Source organism: Oncorhynchus nerka, linkage group LG1, assembly GCF_034236695.1.
Source record: "Oncorhynchus nerka isolate Pitt River linkage group LG1, Oner_Uvic_2.0, whole genome shotgun sequence".
NCBI lineage: Eukaryota > Metazoa > Chordata > Actinopteri > Salmoniformes > Salmonidae > Oncorhynchus > Oncorhynchus nerka.
This window is the reverse complement of record NC_088396.1, coordinates 21,882,044-21,897,585: the sequence shown is the minus strand read 5'-3', so window position 1 is coordinate 21,897,585 and position 15,542 is coordinate 21,882,044. Positions and strand designations below refer to the sequence as shown.

The 15,542-nt window shown below is 43.2% G+C and overlaps 1 protein-coding gene across 1 annotated transcript; it reads right to left on the bottom strand.

Moving 5' to 3' along the window:
- Positions 1-1,598: 1,598 nt before the first annotated feature.
- On the bottom strand, positions 1,599-11,169 carry LOC115118191 (major facilitator superfamily domain-containing protein 9-like). The gene is made up of 6 exons (XM_029646796.2): positions 10,653-11,169; positions 8,795-8,882; positions 8,304-8,347; positions 7,080-7,209; positions 5,098-5,307; positions 1,599-3,830 (listed from the first exon to the last, which is right to left on the bottom strand). Exons 1-6 carry the CDS (start codon positions 10,737-10,739, stop codon positions 2,926-2,928), a joined length of 1,464 nt encoding a protein of 487 aa, XP_029502656.1. The 5' UTR covers positions 10,740-11,169; the 3' UTR covers positions 1,599-2,925.
- Positions 11,170-15,542: the final 4,373 nt, after the last annotated feature.

Below are 15,542 nucleotides of genomic sequence, written 5' to 3'. Positions count from 1 at the left end.
TGTGTCATGTAGTGTGTCTCCTAACTTCGTGTATACATGGCTACCAAGGGAAGCAAGGCTTCCCCCAAAAGATAACCAATAATGTATCGTTCATTTCTGTGTTTCATAAATTCCTTCAATTTGCAAGAGGCTGAATGTATCTAACCTGAGAATCTATCTGATGCTGTTTGGTCAAATAGAGTGTGACATTGTTGCCGCCCATAGCATTGAATGTAAGGAAAGCCAGAGAGCATTTGGCCTCCCTTAATATTTTTTTTATTTTTATTTTTTTTATAGCCAATCAGTGTTGAGCTCAACTGAGTGAGCTCAACTGTGAATGGTCCTGGCACATCAAAAGGAAGTGTCAAGGGAAGCCAGTTTGGATTTGGCTTCACACCAATCACACATCAAAAGCTAAATGTTATTTGCAAAAAAACTTGACTTGTTGCATCTCGTTGTGTTGTCCTCCGGTTGCTAGCTAGCCATGAATGGAGATAGAGATTTGGACTTGTGGTTTTACTTAATTATCCATATTGGTCAATGACTATAACAGTGATTCTAACGGTGATTCTGATCCAACTATAAATGTATACATTGTGCCCCTGGCCTGAGAGCATGGAAGCTCAGTGTAGCTAATTAGATGTAATAGGCTCGTGTTAACTAGCTGGCCTGGTGCATCGTTGCCCATGACCGGAAGTTATCTTAGCTAGCAAGCATTTTAGTAGGGTGAGTCAACAGGTTTTTCTACTTACACACACACACAACCACACACATCAGTACCATGGACAGCCACATCATATTTAGCTTACATTGATTGGACTAAATAGTTATGGGTATATTTTAGTTGTCACTGTTTTAGACTAAGCATAGGTGATTTGAACATGTTAAAATGCTGTTGGAATATTGGAGGCAGCTCCTGTTTTCTTTTTGACTTGCAGTAACTCTCCGTGGTTCTAAATCAAAGGTTGTTAGTCTGAAAATGTCAGAAACATTAACTTGCTTGACCATGCTGTAGGTCATTTGTTACATGCAATGTGCTTTGTGGACTTCACCAGACAGATGTTGCTCTCCGGGTTTGTGATGAAACCAAGGTGTGTCGTCTTATTGTCTCGTCTTATTGTCTCGGCCTTAGGCCCATATATCATGGTGGTCTTGTTAGAGATGGAACAGTGTTCATAGTCTTATGCTGCGTTCATGACAAGTGGGAATTCAAAAAATACTAATTATAAACCGGGAGCAACAAGTTGAGTGCATTCAGTTGCTTTAACCTCATTACGAATGCAGATCGGCTAATGGCAAACAAGCAGTGTCAACTACAAACTAAAAGTACAGCTATTATGCTTGTAAACAAGTTTGTGTTAAAAAAACGAATAAATAATGTGTTCTTGTTGTATTTAACTGCTGAAAACGCTGTTATCAAGGTCATTTCCTTAGTAGGATATGTCAGAGTTCAACATGTGGGAGCACAGGGATGATAGACGAGTTTCTCACTAGTAATTACAAGTTGGAGGGGCGTTCGTGTTGATTTCCCTCAGTCGTATCGAGATGCCAATAGTAACAGAGCTAAAACCACCTTGTAGGAGAAAGAAATCTCACAAAAACTTGAACATTCAGTCATCCATCATCAAATAAAACATTTAATAAAACGTAAGTTATGGAACTGTCGTTGGCATTCACAAGTTTAGATATACTAGAATTGGATTGATCTATCATTCAATAAAATAATTTTGTCTTCATAACATTCAGTAGCATTTGGGTCATTGTAAGGGCAACCCCATTCAAAATAAGAGGAAAACGTCATATCAAAATAATAATTCAAATGTTTTTATTTGATTGATAATTAAGCCCACTTTCTGATAAATCAATTAATTTGAATAAAATCAATATGGACTATGGGGTTTAAAATTAAAAGCAAAAAATATATACAAACGTCCATTGAAAGTGTCCTGATACCTTAGTTCGACAGGATCCTGTTAAAAAGCAGTGCAATGAGGGTAAACAGTGGTTTAAAAAGAAGTAGGCTGAAGTTACCAACATACACTGATCTAAGACACTTTTGGGTTAGAATTTGGGAAATGTAAGCTTATCCTAGATTTGTGGCTGTGGACTACCCTTACTCAAGCTCAATTCAGTGCTTGACCCTTTTCCCCAAAGTGTGTACTCATTCACTCCCCCACAATGGATTTAAAGGTATTGGATTGGTGTGGACACTTTCACACCAATCTAATTATTTTCAACCCTCAAGGGAGGGTGAATGAGTACACACTGCAGTGAGAAGGGAAAGAAAATGGAATTCGGCTCCAGAGAGGTAAGAGAAGGTTCTTCACCTGCTGCCCACACTCATAGGGTAGGTCAGAAACAGAGCATTTTGGGAAATGAAGTGCATTTTCAGGACAAAGAAACCTCAAGGCATTCCTAGACTATTTGTAGTGGTTATAAAGGAAGAGCAGGAGTACATTATATTTATATTTTGTGTTTTTTAATGTTATTATTGTCTCTCACAAGAGACATATATAAAAATGTGACTATTCCTAGGCTTTATTAACACGGCTGTATGTGCCATTGACATGATGACCTATGCTAGTCTATTTGAGCATTGACCCCCTCACTCCTTTTACAGAGGGCTGCTGGCCTAGGTGTTTGTTCACAGTTAAACCTGTTTGGTGTACTGAAGGACGGGAACAGCAATGCTGATGATGACCCGGTTCCTTTCAGGGTGCTGTGATGTCATCACTTTGAGACCAAACCAACAGAACGGCAGAGCGGAGATGTGGTTCCGTTGTCAACAGCTACAAAACAAACAACGAAACACCCCGCTGACATGTCAACAACAAACCCCAACAGTTCTGTATCAGTTCTCTCTCCAGTGCTGTCTTTAGACCAGACATCTCCTGAGGATGGTAGTTTCGCGTCGGTGCTCTTTCTCTCTCTCTCATTCATTCACTCTCACTCTCTGTGTGTTTTATCAAGTTTGGCCTCTTTCCTCTTGCATCTCCCGTCCCATTTGGGAACTCTTACCAGCAGCAGTGCGACGGCCGCTAACGCCAACCCCACCCCCAGACTCGGTGGCCCGCAGGGACTAAACTCCTGGGCCAGCCCCGAAAGCAGGGGGGCGAGCACCCGACCCACCGCAGTCACCGACTGCCCTGCCCCGATTAGTGTGCCACTGGCGTGAGCTCCCCCTTTCTGCAACTCAAGGTCTGTGATGCAGGTGCGTCCGATGGTCGTGGAGATGGCGAAGAAAGTGGAACTTAACAACACGTGCCAGACACTCGGCGCCATGGCGTAGAGCAGGATCAGGCAACACGTGAGGACTGTAGAGTGTAGCAACAATGCCGGCATGTCGTTACCGTACAGTTTGGTGACGGGCCCCACCAAGCAGCCGGCCAAGGCCCCCAGGGTAGAGCTGTAGCTAATTAGATAACCTGTGGCTTTGGGCTTCAGCATGAAGCGCTCCTCCATGGCCAGAGAAAAGTTGCTGTAGTAAAGCATAATGGCAATGGCCATGAGCAGACGCACCAGGAACAGGTCCCACATGTCTGAGGAGGCCACCGTGCGGATCTTGGAGCCCACTGAGGAGAGCTGACGCCAGGCAGGTTGGAGCAGTGACACCTCCCCCCAGTCTAGGTCCCAGCTCCAGACCCTCTGGTTTGTTTCTGGAGCCCCCGATCCTGTGACTGCTGGCCCCGACGCTGTAGTGTGGTTGTTGCTGTTGCCATGGGATGAGTTTTGCTGTGTCGAGGTGACGTGGTTGTCGTTGACGTGGCAGCTGGCTTTACTAGCGCTGCTGTTGTAGTTAGCATTGGCCCGTGGGGTTAGCGCATCGCTCCAGGGAAGCAGCCAAACCAGACCTGGATGGAACACGACAAACACAAGGTTAGAAAGCACATAGACTGGCTACGCATGTGCTGTATGATAATATCTGAGACACTACAGACGCATCAAAGCCGGGACTGAGAGACTGAAAAACAGCTTCTCTCTCCAGGCCATCAGACTGTTGAACAGCCAGTTGGTGCGCACACACACTCACTCACACAAAACACACACACAAGCTATCACACACCTCATGCACAGTTCTCCTGCACTCACATATACACTCACTAACACACACACTCCCATACTAACAACACATGGACTTACTCACAATCACACACAGCCAACACTGCTGTCCCACACTGCTGTCCCACAGCAAACACTGCTGTCCCACAGCCAACACTGCTGTCCAACACTGCTGTCCCACAATAGCCCACCCAACTACCTCATCCCCACATTGCTATTTATCCTTGTGCTCTTTTGCACATTTATCACTCCAGTGTTAATGCTAAATTGTAATCATTTCGCCTCTATGGCCTATTTATTGCCTTACCTCCCTACTCTCTACTTTTGCACACACTGTACATAGATATATTTTTTTCTATTGCGTTATTGACTGTATGTTTGTTTATGTGTAACTCTGTGTTGTTGTTTTTGTCGCACTGCTTTGCTTTATCTTGGCCAGGTCGCAGTTGTAAATGAGAACTTGTTCTCAACTGGCCTACCTTGTGAAATATATATATATATAAAAATCTACTACTGTACATTGCATTTTAGTTACACTGTTTGTACACACCATATTTATTTATTTATATACTGGATTCTTGACATGGCTCATTCTAATATATCTACTGCAGTACATATCATTCTTAGTATATCTTGTGTAAATTAATCCGATGTATATACGTATAGATTGCATTTGGATTACCGATACAGTGCTATTTTGGTTGTTAATTGGATTCGTTACGATATTTCTTGATTTCTTGTTAAATTTTTTAAAACTTGTGTACTTGTTTGACATTTTACTGCATTGTTAGGAGATAGTAACACAAGCATTCAGCTGCACTCACTATAACATCTGCTAAACTGTGCACGTGACCAATAAACTTTGATTTTATTTTCACTATATTGCTTGCACCTATCCCATTCTTTCACATTCACAAAGTGCTTAGAATTAAGGTGATGTAGAATTGGTGGGAATTTGTGAAAACCAACATAATTGCCTTACACCCCCTTTGCCTGCTCTCCTGCTCATCCCCTCTCTCCTTGCCCCTCCCTCCCTTCATCTCCCCTCTCCCCATCCACCTGTGTTGAGGAGGAAGATTGCGGCACAGGTGAAGGAGGAGGTGTAGAAGCCCCCCTCGTGCTCTGTAAGGTATCCCCCCACCACGGGTCCCAAGATGAAGCCCACGCTGGAGGCAGCATTGAAGTGTCCCATCACCAGGGGGCGCTCTGCCTCAGACACAAGGTCAGACAGCAGGGCCCGGCAGATAGACAGGGAGTGCTTGAACAGCCCTGGAGGACAGAGAGAGAGGGAAAGGACACGACACAGATTTAAAATATATAAACGCAACATGTAAAGTGTTGGTCCCATACTTCATGAGCTGAAATAAGAGATCCCAGAAATGTCCCATATACACAAAATGCTTATTTCTCTCAAATTGTGTGTACAAATGTGTTTACTTCCCTGTTAGTGAGCATTTCTCGTTTGCCAATATAATCCATCCACCTGACAGGTGTGGCATCAAGAAGCTGATTAAACAGCACGGTCATTACACAGATGAACCTTGTGCTGGGGACAATAAATGGCCACTCTAAAATGTGCCGTTTTGTCACACAACACAATGCCACAGATGTCTCCCAAGTTTTGAGGGAGTGTGCAATTGGCATGCTGACTACAGGAATGTCTACCAAAGCTGTTGCCAGATAATTTTTTGTTAATTTCTCTACCATAAACTGCCTCCAACATTGTTTTAAGAGAATTTGGCAGTACGTCCAACCGGCCTCACAACCGCAGACCACATGTTAACACGCCATCCCAGGAATTCCACATCCAGCTTCTTTAACAGCGGGATCGTATAAGACCAGCCACCTGGACAGCTGTTGAAACTGTGGGTTTGCACAACCAAATAATGTATTGCACAAACTGTCAGAAACCGTCTCAGGGAATAGTTTATCCCTAAGATAGCTCATCTGCTTTCTTGTCGTCCTCACCAGGGTCTTGACCAGACTGCAGTTTGGCGTCGTAGCTGACTTCAGTGGGCAAATGCTCACCTTCGATGGCCATTGGCACACTGGAGAAGTGTGCTCTTCACGGATGAATCCGGGTTTCAACTGTACCGGGCAGATGGTCGACAGTGAGTAGTATGGTGTTGTGTGGGCAAGTTGTTTGCGGATGTCAACGTTGTGAACAGAGTGCCCAATGGTGGCAGTGGGGTTTTGATATGCGTAGGTATTAGCTACAGACAATGAACACAATTGCATTTTATCGATGGCAATTTGAATGCACAGAGATACGGTGACCAGATCCTGAGGCCCAGTGTTGTGCCTTTTCATCTGCCACCATCCCCTTGTGTTTCAGCATGATGATGCACGGCCCCATGTCATAAGGATCTGTACACAATTCCTGGAAGCTGAAACTGCCCCAGTTCTTCCATGTCCTGCATACTCACCAGACACGTCAACCATTGAGGATGTTTGGGATGCTCTGGACCTACGTGTACAACAGCGTGTTTCCGCCAATATCCTGCAACTTCGCACAGCCATTGAAGAGGAGTGGGACAACATTCCACAGGACACAATCCACAGCCTGATCAACTCTATGCGAATGAGATGTGTCGCGCTACATGAGGCAAATGGTGGTCACACCAGATACTGACTGGTTTTCTGATACAAGCCCCTACCTTTTTTTAAAGGTATCTGTGAACAACAGATGCATATCCGTATTCCCAGTCATGTAAAATCAATAGTTTAAGGCCAAATTTATTTATTTCAATTTACTGATTTCCTTATATGAACTGTACCTCAGTAAAATCTTTGAAATTGTTGCAGGTTGCATTTATATTTTTGTTATATTTGTGTGTAACAGAATGTTACTGATGAATTATGTCTTTAATGTATGTATTTATGTAGGTAGTGGACATCACGGTGCAATCAAATTCACCCTTTGTGGAACATCAATGTATTTTCTTGTTTTAATTACATGTGATTAAGATTCACATAAAAGGTAGAGCTCTTTCAATGCCCAAGCCTCTGAAGCAGGACGTTTCCCCCCCAGACAGACTCACCCACAGGGATCCTAGCCAGGACAAACAGGCCGATGCTGGTGGACATCCCCAGCAGGCCGTAGCCCAGAGCACTCAGCAGCAGACACGTCAGCATAGAGTACCGCCTCCCCACCACGTCACTCCAGCTGCCCTGCCAATCACAACCGCCATCATCACATCACTGGAAGTGGCATATAGGAAAGAGGAGTATTTTCTCACATAATAACACAAGGCATTAAACATCTCCACAATGTTGCTGGATACAGTGTTCATCTCAATGGTTAGCACTGGCTTTCTTTCCTTCAAAGCCCCAGGTAGACGAGGAAAGGAATCCACTTAAAACTATTGAGATGCAGCCTGGCTGCCCAACAAACAACATATGTATAAGATAATGAGAGCCCGCCCCTCTCTCTGAGGTCGTAACACGAGGACATGAGTGTGAGTGGTCAGGTGACCCCAAACAGAGGAATTCCACAGCCTGGTCCTCTTGGCCAAGCAACCCAGGCGCCTCCACTCAGTCTCTCACTACACTGATATATGAATGACACACACACACAATTCTATGCACAGCTAGAAATACACACACACACGTAGGTGGGCCTACACATGCAAACACATAACACAAAACTTGACTAGATAGTGTGCATGTAGAAATGGACACACGCACGCAATGACAATATAATGAAATCAGGGTAAATTGAATTTGCTGTGCTCTGGATGTGGCCTGTGAGGATTACCATAGAGGCCTTGCTGTTCCCTCTTCCCCCCCATCACACTACCCCTCCCTGCCTGTCTGTTCACTGGGACCACAAATGACTCCTTCTCCTCCTTTAATTTGTCTCATGACCCCTGAGATTTAAACCAATTTCAGGAGACCATGGGGGAGGAGGAGTGCCTTACACAACTCAACTATGAGAATCTCGATCTCTCTTCAGAGAAGGCCTCACTCAGTGTACAGTAACAAGTCAACCTTGTTAAGAGACATGGATTCAGAGGAATGTGTGGATGTTAATTGAGTGTTAATGGTTAGGGCATGGTGGAGCATCCAGCTCCAGTCCACCGCTGGCGTACCATCATAACCTCAGATGTTGACAAATGACACAAACACCATGTCGGGAGAGGTCTTATGGTAGGGTTGTGTGTGTGTGTCTGCGTGTGTGTGTGCAAGCATTACACTGGTATAGCACAAGGCATGCAGTACTACAACACAAATACTTGTCTTCAGAACACAAAGAGAATACTTACTACTATAGTGCTAGAGAAGAGTTGTAAGATCCCATATGTGGAGCCTGAAACATGAATCAATGCATTAGGTACAGATTATGGCACATGAAGGACATTTATGATTACAGCTAGTCTACAATGCATGCCGCTTTGCAGAAACTATCAGACCCTGTGACCTCAATCAGCGCCCACAGCGATATGGAGTTATGAAATTAGACATATGATTGAGCATATCAGCTGGTGATTTCAAACAGTTACGCTACACGCCATTCCTTAATCTGTCGTCCTTCGATGCCTGATGTCCTCAGAGGTCTTCTTCATTTTGTTCCATACAATATTTGGCAATATTTAATGCATTAAAATGAATTTTACAATGTATTGGTTTGCCTGCTCCTGCTAAATTATACAACCACGTCTGATGTACTGTATGAAAACATCTTACAATCTTTGGCGCTGATGTGAACTCTTCCATATTTAATGTATTACATCATCATCATCATCATCCCACCTACCTACTAAGCCTGCCACGGTGGGGCTGGCCCCCAGCGCCTTGACATGGTGACTCAGCAGGGGAATGATCATGCTCACCCCAAACAGGTCCTGGTGAGGAGAGAGAGAAGAAGAAAAACAATGATGAATGACACCAAAGACTTGAGTGACTGCAGTAGGTGTACATTCAGTTTAAACCCTGTTGAGCTACAGTAACTGCATTGTCATAGACAATAAATAGACACGTAAACAAACAATGACCAAAAACAAAAATCCAGGAAGCAGTTGAATGATGTGTATCATGATCAGAGGTTGACCTATCAATAGCCAATGAAAACACAGTCACATTAAGGGTTAATGTGACTAAGGGTTAATGTGACCGGCCTGACAAATCACCCTTTCTAATATTCAGCATGCATCAACGTTAGTGCATGTGTGTGTGTGCCCTTGCTTTAAAATGTTCTAACTGTTTATAAAGGGTGGGGCTCACAAACGCTGAAACTTATATTCAGCAGGGTAATGAGGCATTAGAGATTCAGTTGTTTTGTCTGTGGAACTGATTTATTCAAAAGGACAATGACTGAATCAAACATAGTGAAGCCACTGCATGACAAACCACCAGTGTTGTTGGAGATAGTTTCTTCTCTGTGGATGGGCTGGTATCTCCATGGCTGCTCTGTGGCTGGAGTTAGAGAGATCAGCTAGAGACCTAGGGAATACCAGTTTTTTCTAGCCTGATGTTTAGTGAGTGTGCAACAGAGAGAGTTCAGGGCCTGAGGAGAGAAATAGACACTTTCCAAACCTGTTTATCTGCATTTATGAGGCCATCTCCAGAGAGGCTCTTGCCAGAGACTTGATTGAAGTCACACTGTAGCTCCTGCGATCTCACAGCCCCACCCATTAAACTAACTGTTTGATTCTCCTCAGTTCAACTCTACTTCTGTATTCAAACTGGGCACAAATATACGGTGTGTGTGTGTGCCCTTGAGCAAGGCACTTAACCCTAATTGCTCTGGATAAGAGCATCTGCTAGATGACTAAAATGTCAAATAAATAAATAGTGTGTGAGAGAGAGAGAGAGAGAGAGAGAGAGAGACCATTCACAGGGGAATATTCTTTGGCTGAGAATGTTCATGAGATGTTCTGCAGCATTCACTTCCATTCCTTTTATCTGGATAGCATTACACACAGAAAACGTTTAGCATTCCCCAATATAATGTCTTCAAAATGATCATTGTGACACTCCAGTTCTGTGAGTTTACATTATGCTAAGTGTGTGTCCAGTCCAAAATCCACATCAGATTAAATAAACATTACATCAATCTAATCCTGTACAACAGGATATTTATGTTTATCCTACTGAGTTTTACAGAGTCAGTGTGATGTTCTTGTGAACACCCTGAGCATCTCAGAATAACAAGTCATTCTGAGGCGAACTCAGATTTCCAAGGACTGGATTCTGCTGGACAGGTTGTTTTGACAGTGCTATGATAGGGCTCAACCCGCCTCTTCTAAATAGCTGGATCAGCATTTGAGTGACTGAAGAACAATCGAGTAGGCTGTTTAATACATCTGATGTATTTTGTGGTAGCCTGCAGGTCAGGTTCTCAAATGTCATGATGGAGCAAGGAGCCGCCTGAACCAGAATAATATTTTACATAGTCTAAAGCCCCTAATGTCATGATGTAGCCTCTGTACAATTGACTACAGCCAACAGATCAATAAACAGATGTCATCGCCACTCATTTGCCTCAACCGTAAGGTTGTGTCCAAAGTGAACTGCTGTTCTATAACCTTTTGGGAAAGAAATGAAAGAATGACAGCAATACCAAACGTTCTCAAATGTAGCCACATGTTCAACAAAGGTTATGTTGCACTTACCATGAACCCCACCACATAGACACATTGTATAATCCGCTTTCGTCTCCTTGGTATCTGATTTAATATGCTACATTTCGCGTTATTCATTCTCCCGCAATGACAGCTCACCGATTGTCAATGCGGAAGCGCTCACTGGCTGTTACAATGCCGATCAACCATAACGAAGACAGTACAGTATGAAGATAGGCTACAACTGCTTCTCCAATAGAAATCCATGATCACAATTGTAGGCGATGTCATGGCGACGTTAGCTAGCTAAACTCATGCGTAGAAACACGTCATCGGGTCTAACGGTCGTCTCCTGCAGAACTGCGCATGTGCAGGCCATCAAAAAAACGGCACCTCTTGGATATAAAGTAGTTTTTGAAGACATTTAAAATCTATAAGTTTGTCACTTTCACGAGATTGAAGTCATAACATATTAATCTACGTAATATATTGCCTTGAATCTAGGTTCTGCAATTAGATTTCGAGAAGATTAACAACTAGGGAATATGTTTTCACTTCTCTCATTGACTTCTCAACCCCAAACCTCGGCGTAGTCTGTTTGGTCTGTTCTGCAAGAGTTCCTGGAAGTCTCGCGATGATGCGCCTATGGTTGTAGAAACTCTGTGGCCATAACAAAGAACACCCCCCGGTCCGTGCGATAATCGCTCTCTTCAGGGATGTTCTTGTTCGATTCAACTTCCCGAGAACCGAAAGTCATTCTGTTGATGAATTGCCAATATTTTCATATTCGACAGAAAATAGCCTACATTTAATCAATGTGGATTAAAAAAATGTTTGAGCTTGCTGAGGTCTCATCTCTTCCCATTTGGCGCAACGAGAGCTCTACCAGATGGTATCGACCAGACGTCAGACAAGGCCAAGCGCTGTATTTTAATATAGTTGTCAGTCACAAGGGCACCATACAGCTCTGATGGGAACAAGACACTCAGCCTAGAATATAATATAAAATCATATATACAATATAATATAAAGTATATATTGTTATATTCTGGACTCTTTGTTATTCTGACAGCCAAGGGACATGGCGTGCACTGGACAGCAATCTTCCAGGTGAAGCCAGGTGTTTTACTTACAGCATGGTGCTCACTGTCTGGCAGTCAACTTGAATATATACAAATATATCCAGAATACTAAGAAAAGGCTAGAATAAACACGTCTATCAATTATTTTCAGTGTACTACAGGTATTTACCATTGAGTTGCACTTGCTGAGAATGACATGTTCTGACTGTGCAATGTTGGCACAAAGCCACATTGTCACAGGTAGAAAGATTGTTCATAAAATGCAATAACACTGTAGCATACAATAAAGGCATGTCTGTGATTGGGTAAGTGGTAAAAGTAGGAACATTTTGTACTACAGGTATTTACCATTGAGTTGCACTTGCTGAGAATGACATGTTCTGACTGTGCAATGTTGGCACAAAGCCACATTGTCACAGGTAGAAAGATTGTTCATAAAATGCAATAACACTGTAGCATACAATAAAGGCATGTCTGTGATTGGGTAAGTGGTAAAAGTAGGAACATTTTACGGTTGCTATTACTCCACCTACTGGACTCGGCTGGAACATTAAATGCTGCCCCTTCTCACTATGCATTCCACTTTTCTAGCATCTGTTTCATCGAAGATATAGACTTACAGACTTATTTATCACTGGCATATTTCACACTGTCATAGCAGGTAGATGAAGGCATTCCCTTCCTCATTCTCATCTTCTTCAGGCCCAGGGACCCAGAGGTTGAGTTCTCCAGAGGAGAATCTTAGTTGCATTTCCTTGATTCCCCGCATCCTCTGACTCCTCTTTCCTCGCCTCCTCAATACCCATTGGAAGAAAAGGTCAGAGGGACCTTCTCGTCCAATGGATTTTGAAAAGGAGATGAGATGACGCACAAATCAAGGAAATGCAATGGAGATTTTCCCAAGGTATCAGGTTAGCTGATCTGATCTGATCTGATCTCACACACACACACACACACACACACACACACACACACACACACACACGCCCTGTGGGAAAACTAAGTCAGCCTCTGTTTATAGACAGTATGTCTAGTGGAATTTTGTTTACCCATGGTGTGTAGCGGGACTGAAGGGGTGTGGAGTGTGGATATCAGGTTGCTGCTGTGTACACTGTGTTGAACAGCTGAGACACTGATAGTTCCCAAATGACTACACACACACACACACACTAAACATGCAGGGGAGACACACAGCAGACTATCTAATGTATGGTGCATACACAAATACAAGCTCTGTACAAACTATCAGTCTCAGTCGGCTTACATGATGGGAAGTGCTTTGAAGACCAACATAAATGTAATCTGTTGCCTGAGATCGCCAATGCGCTCTCTGTCTGTGTTTAATAAAGTAATAGTATGATATAATAAAGTAACAGTATGATGTAATAAAGTAACAGTATGATGTAATATAGTAATAGTATGATGTATTAAAGTAACAGTATGATGTAATAAAGTAACAGTATGATGTAATAAAGTAACAGTATGATGTAATATAGTAATAGTATGATGTAATAAAGTAACAGTATATTGTAATAAAGTAACAGTATGATGTATAGTGTTGGCAATTAACTGAAATCTCAGTTATTGTTTGGTTTTTAAACAACAAATTGACCAACATCGGTTCAATTATTTGAATTCCATTTCATTCGTTTATATCTGTGAGCTCAATGCGCTCATTTTACAGTTTCTCTAGAGCTAGATCAGATCCAGCCATAACTTTGCTATGTAGTAGGGAGTTGTAGTTTCCAACAGGCCAATATTCTCCATTGTTTAGCGCATAAAATGTTGTAATTAACTACAATGACCATAACCCATTGTGCATCTACTTGTCCGGTCTGTATTTATTTTTCGTCTGCCACACCGTCAGCGTCATTGCGCAAAAAAATAGTATGCAATATCATCTGGATATGTATGCACAAAGTTCCTCATCCTTCTGCTACCATTTCTGTCAAGCCGTCTACGTTTGACGCATACGTTCGATAAATCCAACATATGTACCACACCGAACGTACTGCAACTGCCTCTGCAACGCAATGCTGCAAGGCAAACGCAGCATTTCATTGGAAATTAATGTAATTCTTGTGTACCAAAATGCAAACAGCTGTTGGTGTGTTTGAAGTGATATGTGTTGAGCAGAATGCGTGATGTAAGGGGATATAGAGCAGCTGTTGCTTCGCAAGGTATCTCTACCTGAAAAAGCATGATCTTAGTGATTGATAGTCGGCATTCAGTGGCAGGTAGCCTAGTGGTTAAGAGCGTTGGACCAGTAACCAAAAAGTTGATGGTTCCCGAGATGACTAGGTGAAAAATCAGTTTATGTGCCCTTGAGCAAGACACTAAACCCTAGTCACTCTGGACAAGTGTGTCTGCTAAATTACTTAACATGTAATTAATTACAAGTCTGCCTTATTTATTTTGAAGAACTAACAAATAGTGATTTTGTCAGACAGCATAAGCAGTAGCGCTATAAAGATGAGATGATGACTCGGAATTAAATAATAAAGTAATCAAATAATACAGCATTCAACCCAAATAATCAAAACCAAAATCGTAATCCATGATTATTTTTTAATAATGGAACCAAAACCGAACCGACATCAAAAAGCACTAGTCACTTAGCACTAATGATGTAAAAAGTAACAGTATGATGTGCTGTTATCTCCATCTCTCTGGAGAGTGACTGTTAATGGAATTTATATGTTTAAATTAATGATTAGAATATTCCACCCAGAAACCATATAATTGTATGAAATTGATTAGAATAATACAATTATCATTAATGATGTGTGTAATTTTAGTCAGTAAAAGTATCATTAATGATGTGTGTAGTTTTGTCAGAATTAGGGTAAAACAATATATCTGTACACTATGTCTTTATAGTATCTTAAACACAGATTATATGAGCAAAATTCGCTGCCCTTCCTTGGCTAGGGGCCACTGAGAGATATGGGAGAGGGCAGGGAGTACTTCTCACGGCCTCCCTAATCTTGGGGGAGGACAGGGAGTGCTTCTCACGGCCTCCCTAATCTTGGGAGAGGGCAGGGAGTACTTCTCACGGCCTCCCTAATCTTGGGGGAGGACAGGGAGTACTTCTCACGGCCTCCCTAATCTTGGGGGAGGACAGGGAGTACTTCTCACGGCCTCCCTAATCTTGGGAGAGGGCAGGGAGTACTTCTCACGGCCTCCCTAATCTTGGGGGAGGGCAGGGAGTACTTCTCACGGCCTCCCTAATCTTGGGGGAGGACAGGGAGTGCTTCTCACGGCCTCCCTAATCTTGGGGGAGGACAGGGAGTGCTTCTCACGGCCTCCCTAATCTTGGGGGAGGACAAGGAGTACTTCTCACGGCCTCCCTAATCTTGGGGGAGGACAGGGAGTGCTTCTCACGGCCTCCCTAATCTTGGGGGAGGACAGGGAGTGCTTCTCACGGTCTCCCTAATCTTGGGAGAGGGCAGGGAGTGCTTCTCACGGTCTCCCTAATCTTGGGGGAGGACAGGGAGTGCTTCTCACGGCCTCCCTAATCTTGGGGGAGGACAGGGAGTGCTTCTCACGGCCTCCCTAATCTTGGGGGAGGACAGGGAGTACTTCTCACGGCCTCCCTAATCTTGGGGGAGGACAGGGAGTGCTTCTCACGGCCTCCCTAATCTTGGGGGAGGACAGGGAGTGCTTCTCACGGTCTCCATAATCTTGGGGGAGGACAGGGAGTGCTTCTCACGGTCTCCATAATCTTTGTCGGCTGGGTAATGATACAGTATGTGTTTAGGATACCTACTGTTCATGTGTATGTATGTCCGTATGATATCTACTGTTCGTGTGTATGTATGTGCGTATGATATCTACTGTTCGTGTGTATGTCTGTGCG

Bases quoted from the DNA above. Each gene is read 5' to 3' on its own strand.
- LOC115118191 (XM_029646796.2), bottom strand. From the start codon at position 10,739: ATGAATAACGCGAAATGTAGCATATTAAATCAGATACCAAGGAGACGA. The intron at 8,348-8,794 runs GTAGGTGGGATG...TTCATGTTTCAG, and splicing joins CACCGTGGCAGGCTTAGTAG to GCTCCACATATGGGATCTTA. The intron at 3,831-5,097 runs GTGGATGGGGAG...TGTTCCATCCAG, and splicing joins AATCTTCCTCCTCAACACAG to GTCTGGTTTGGCTGCTTCCC.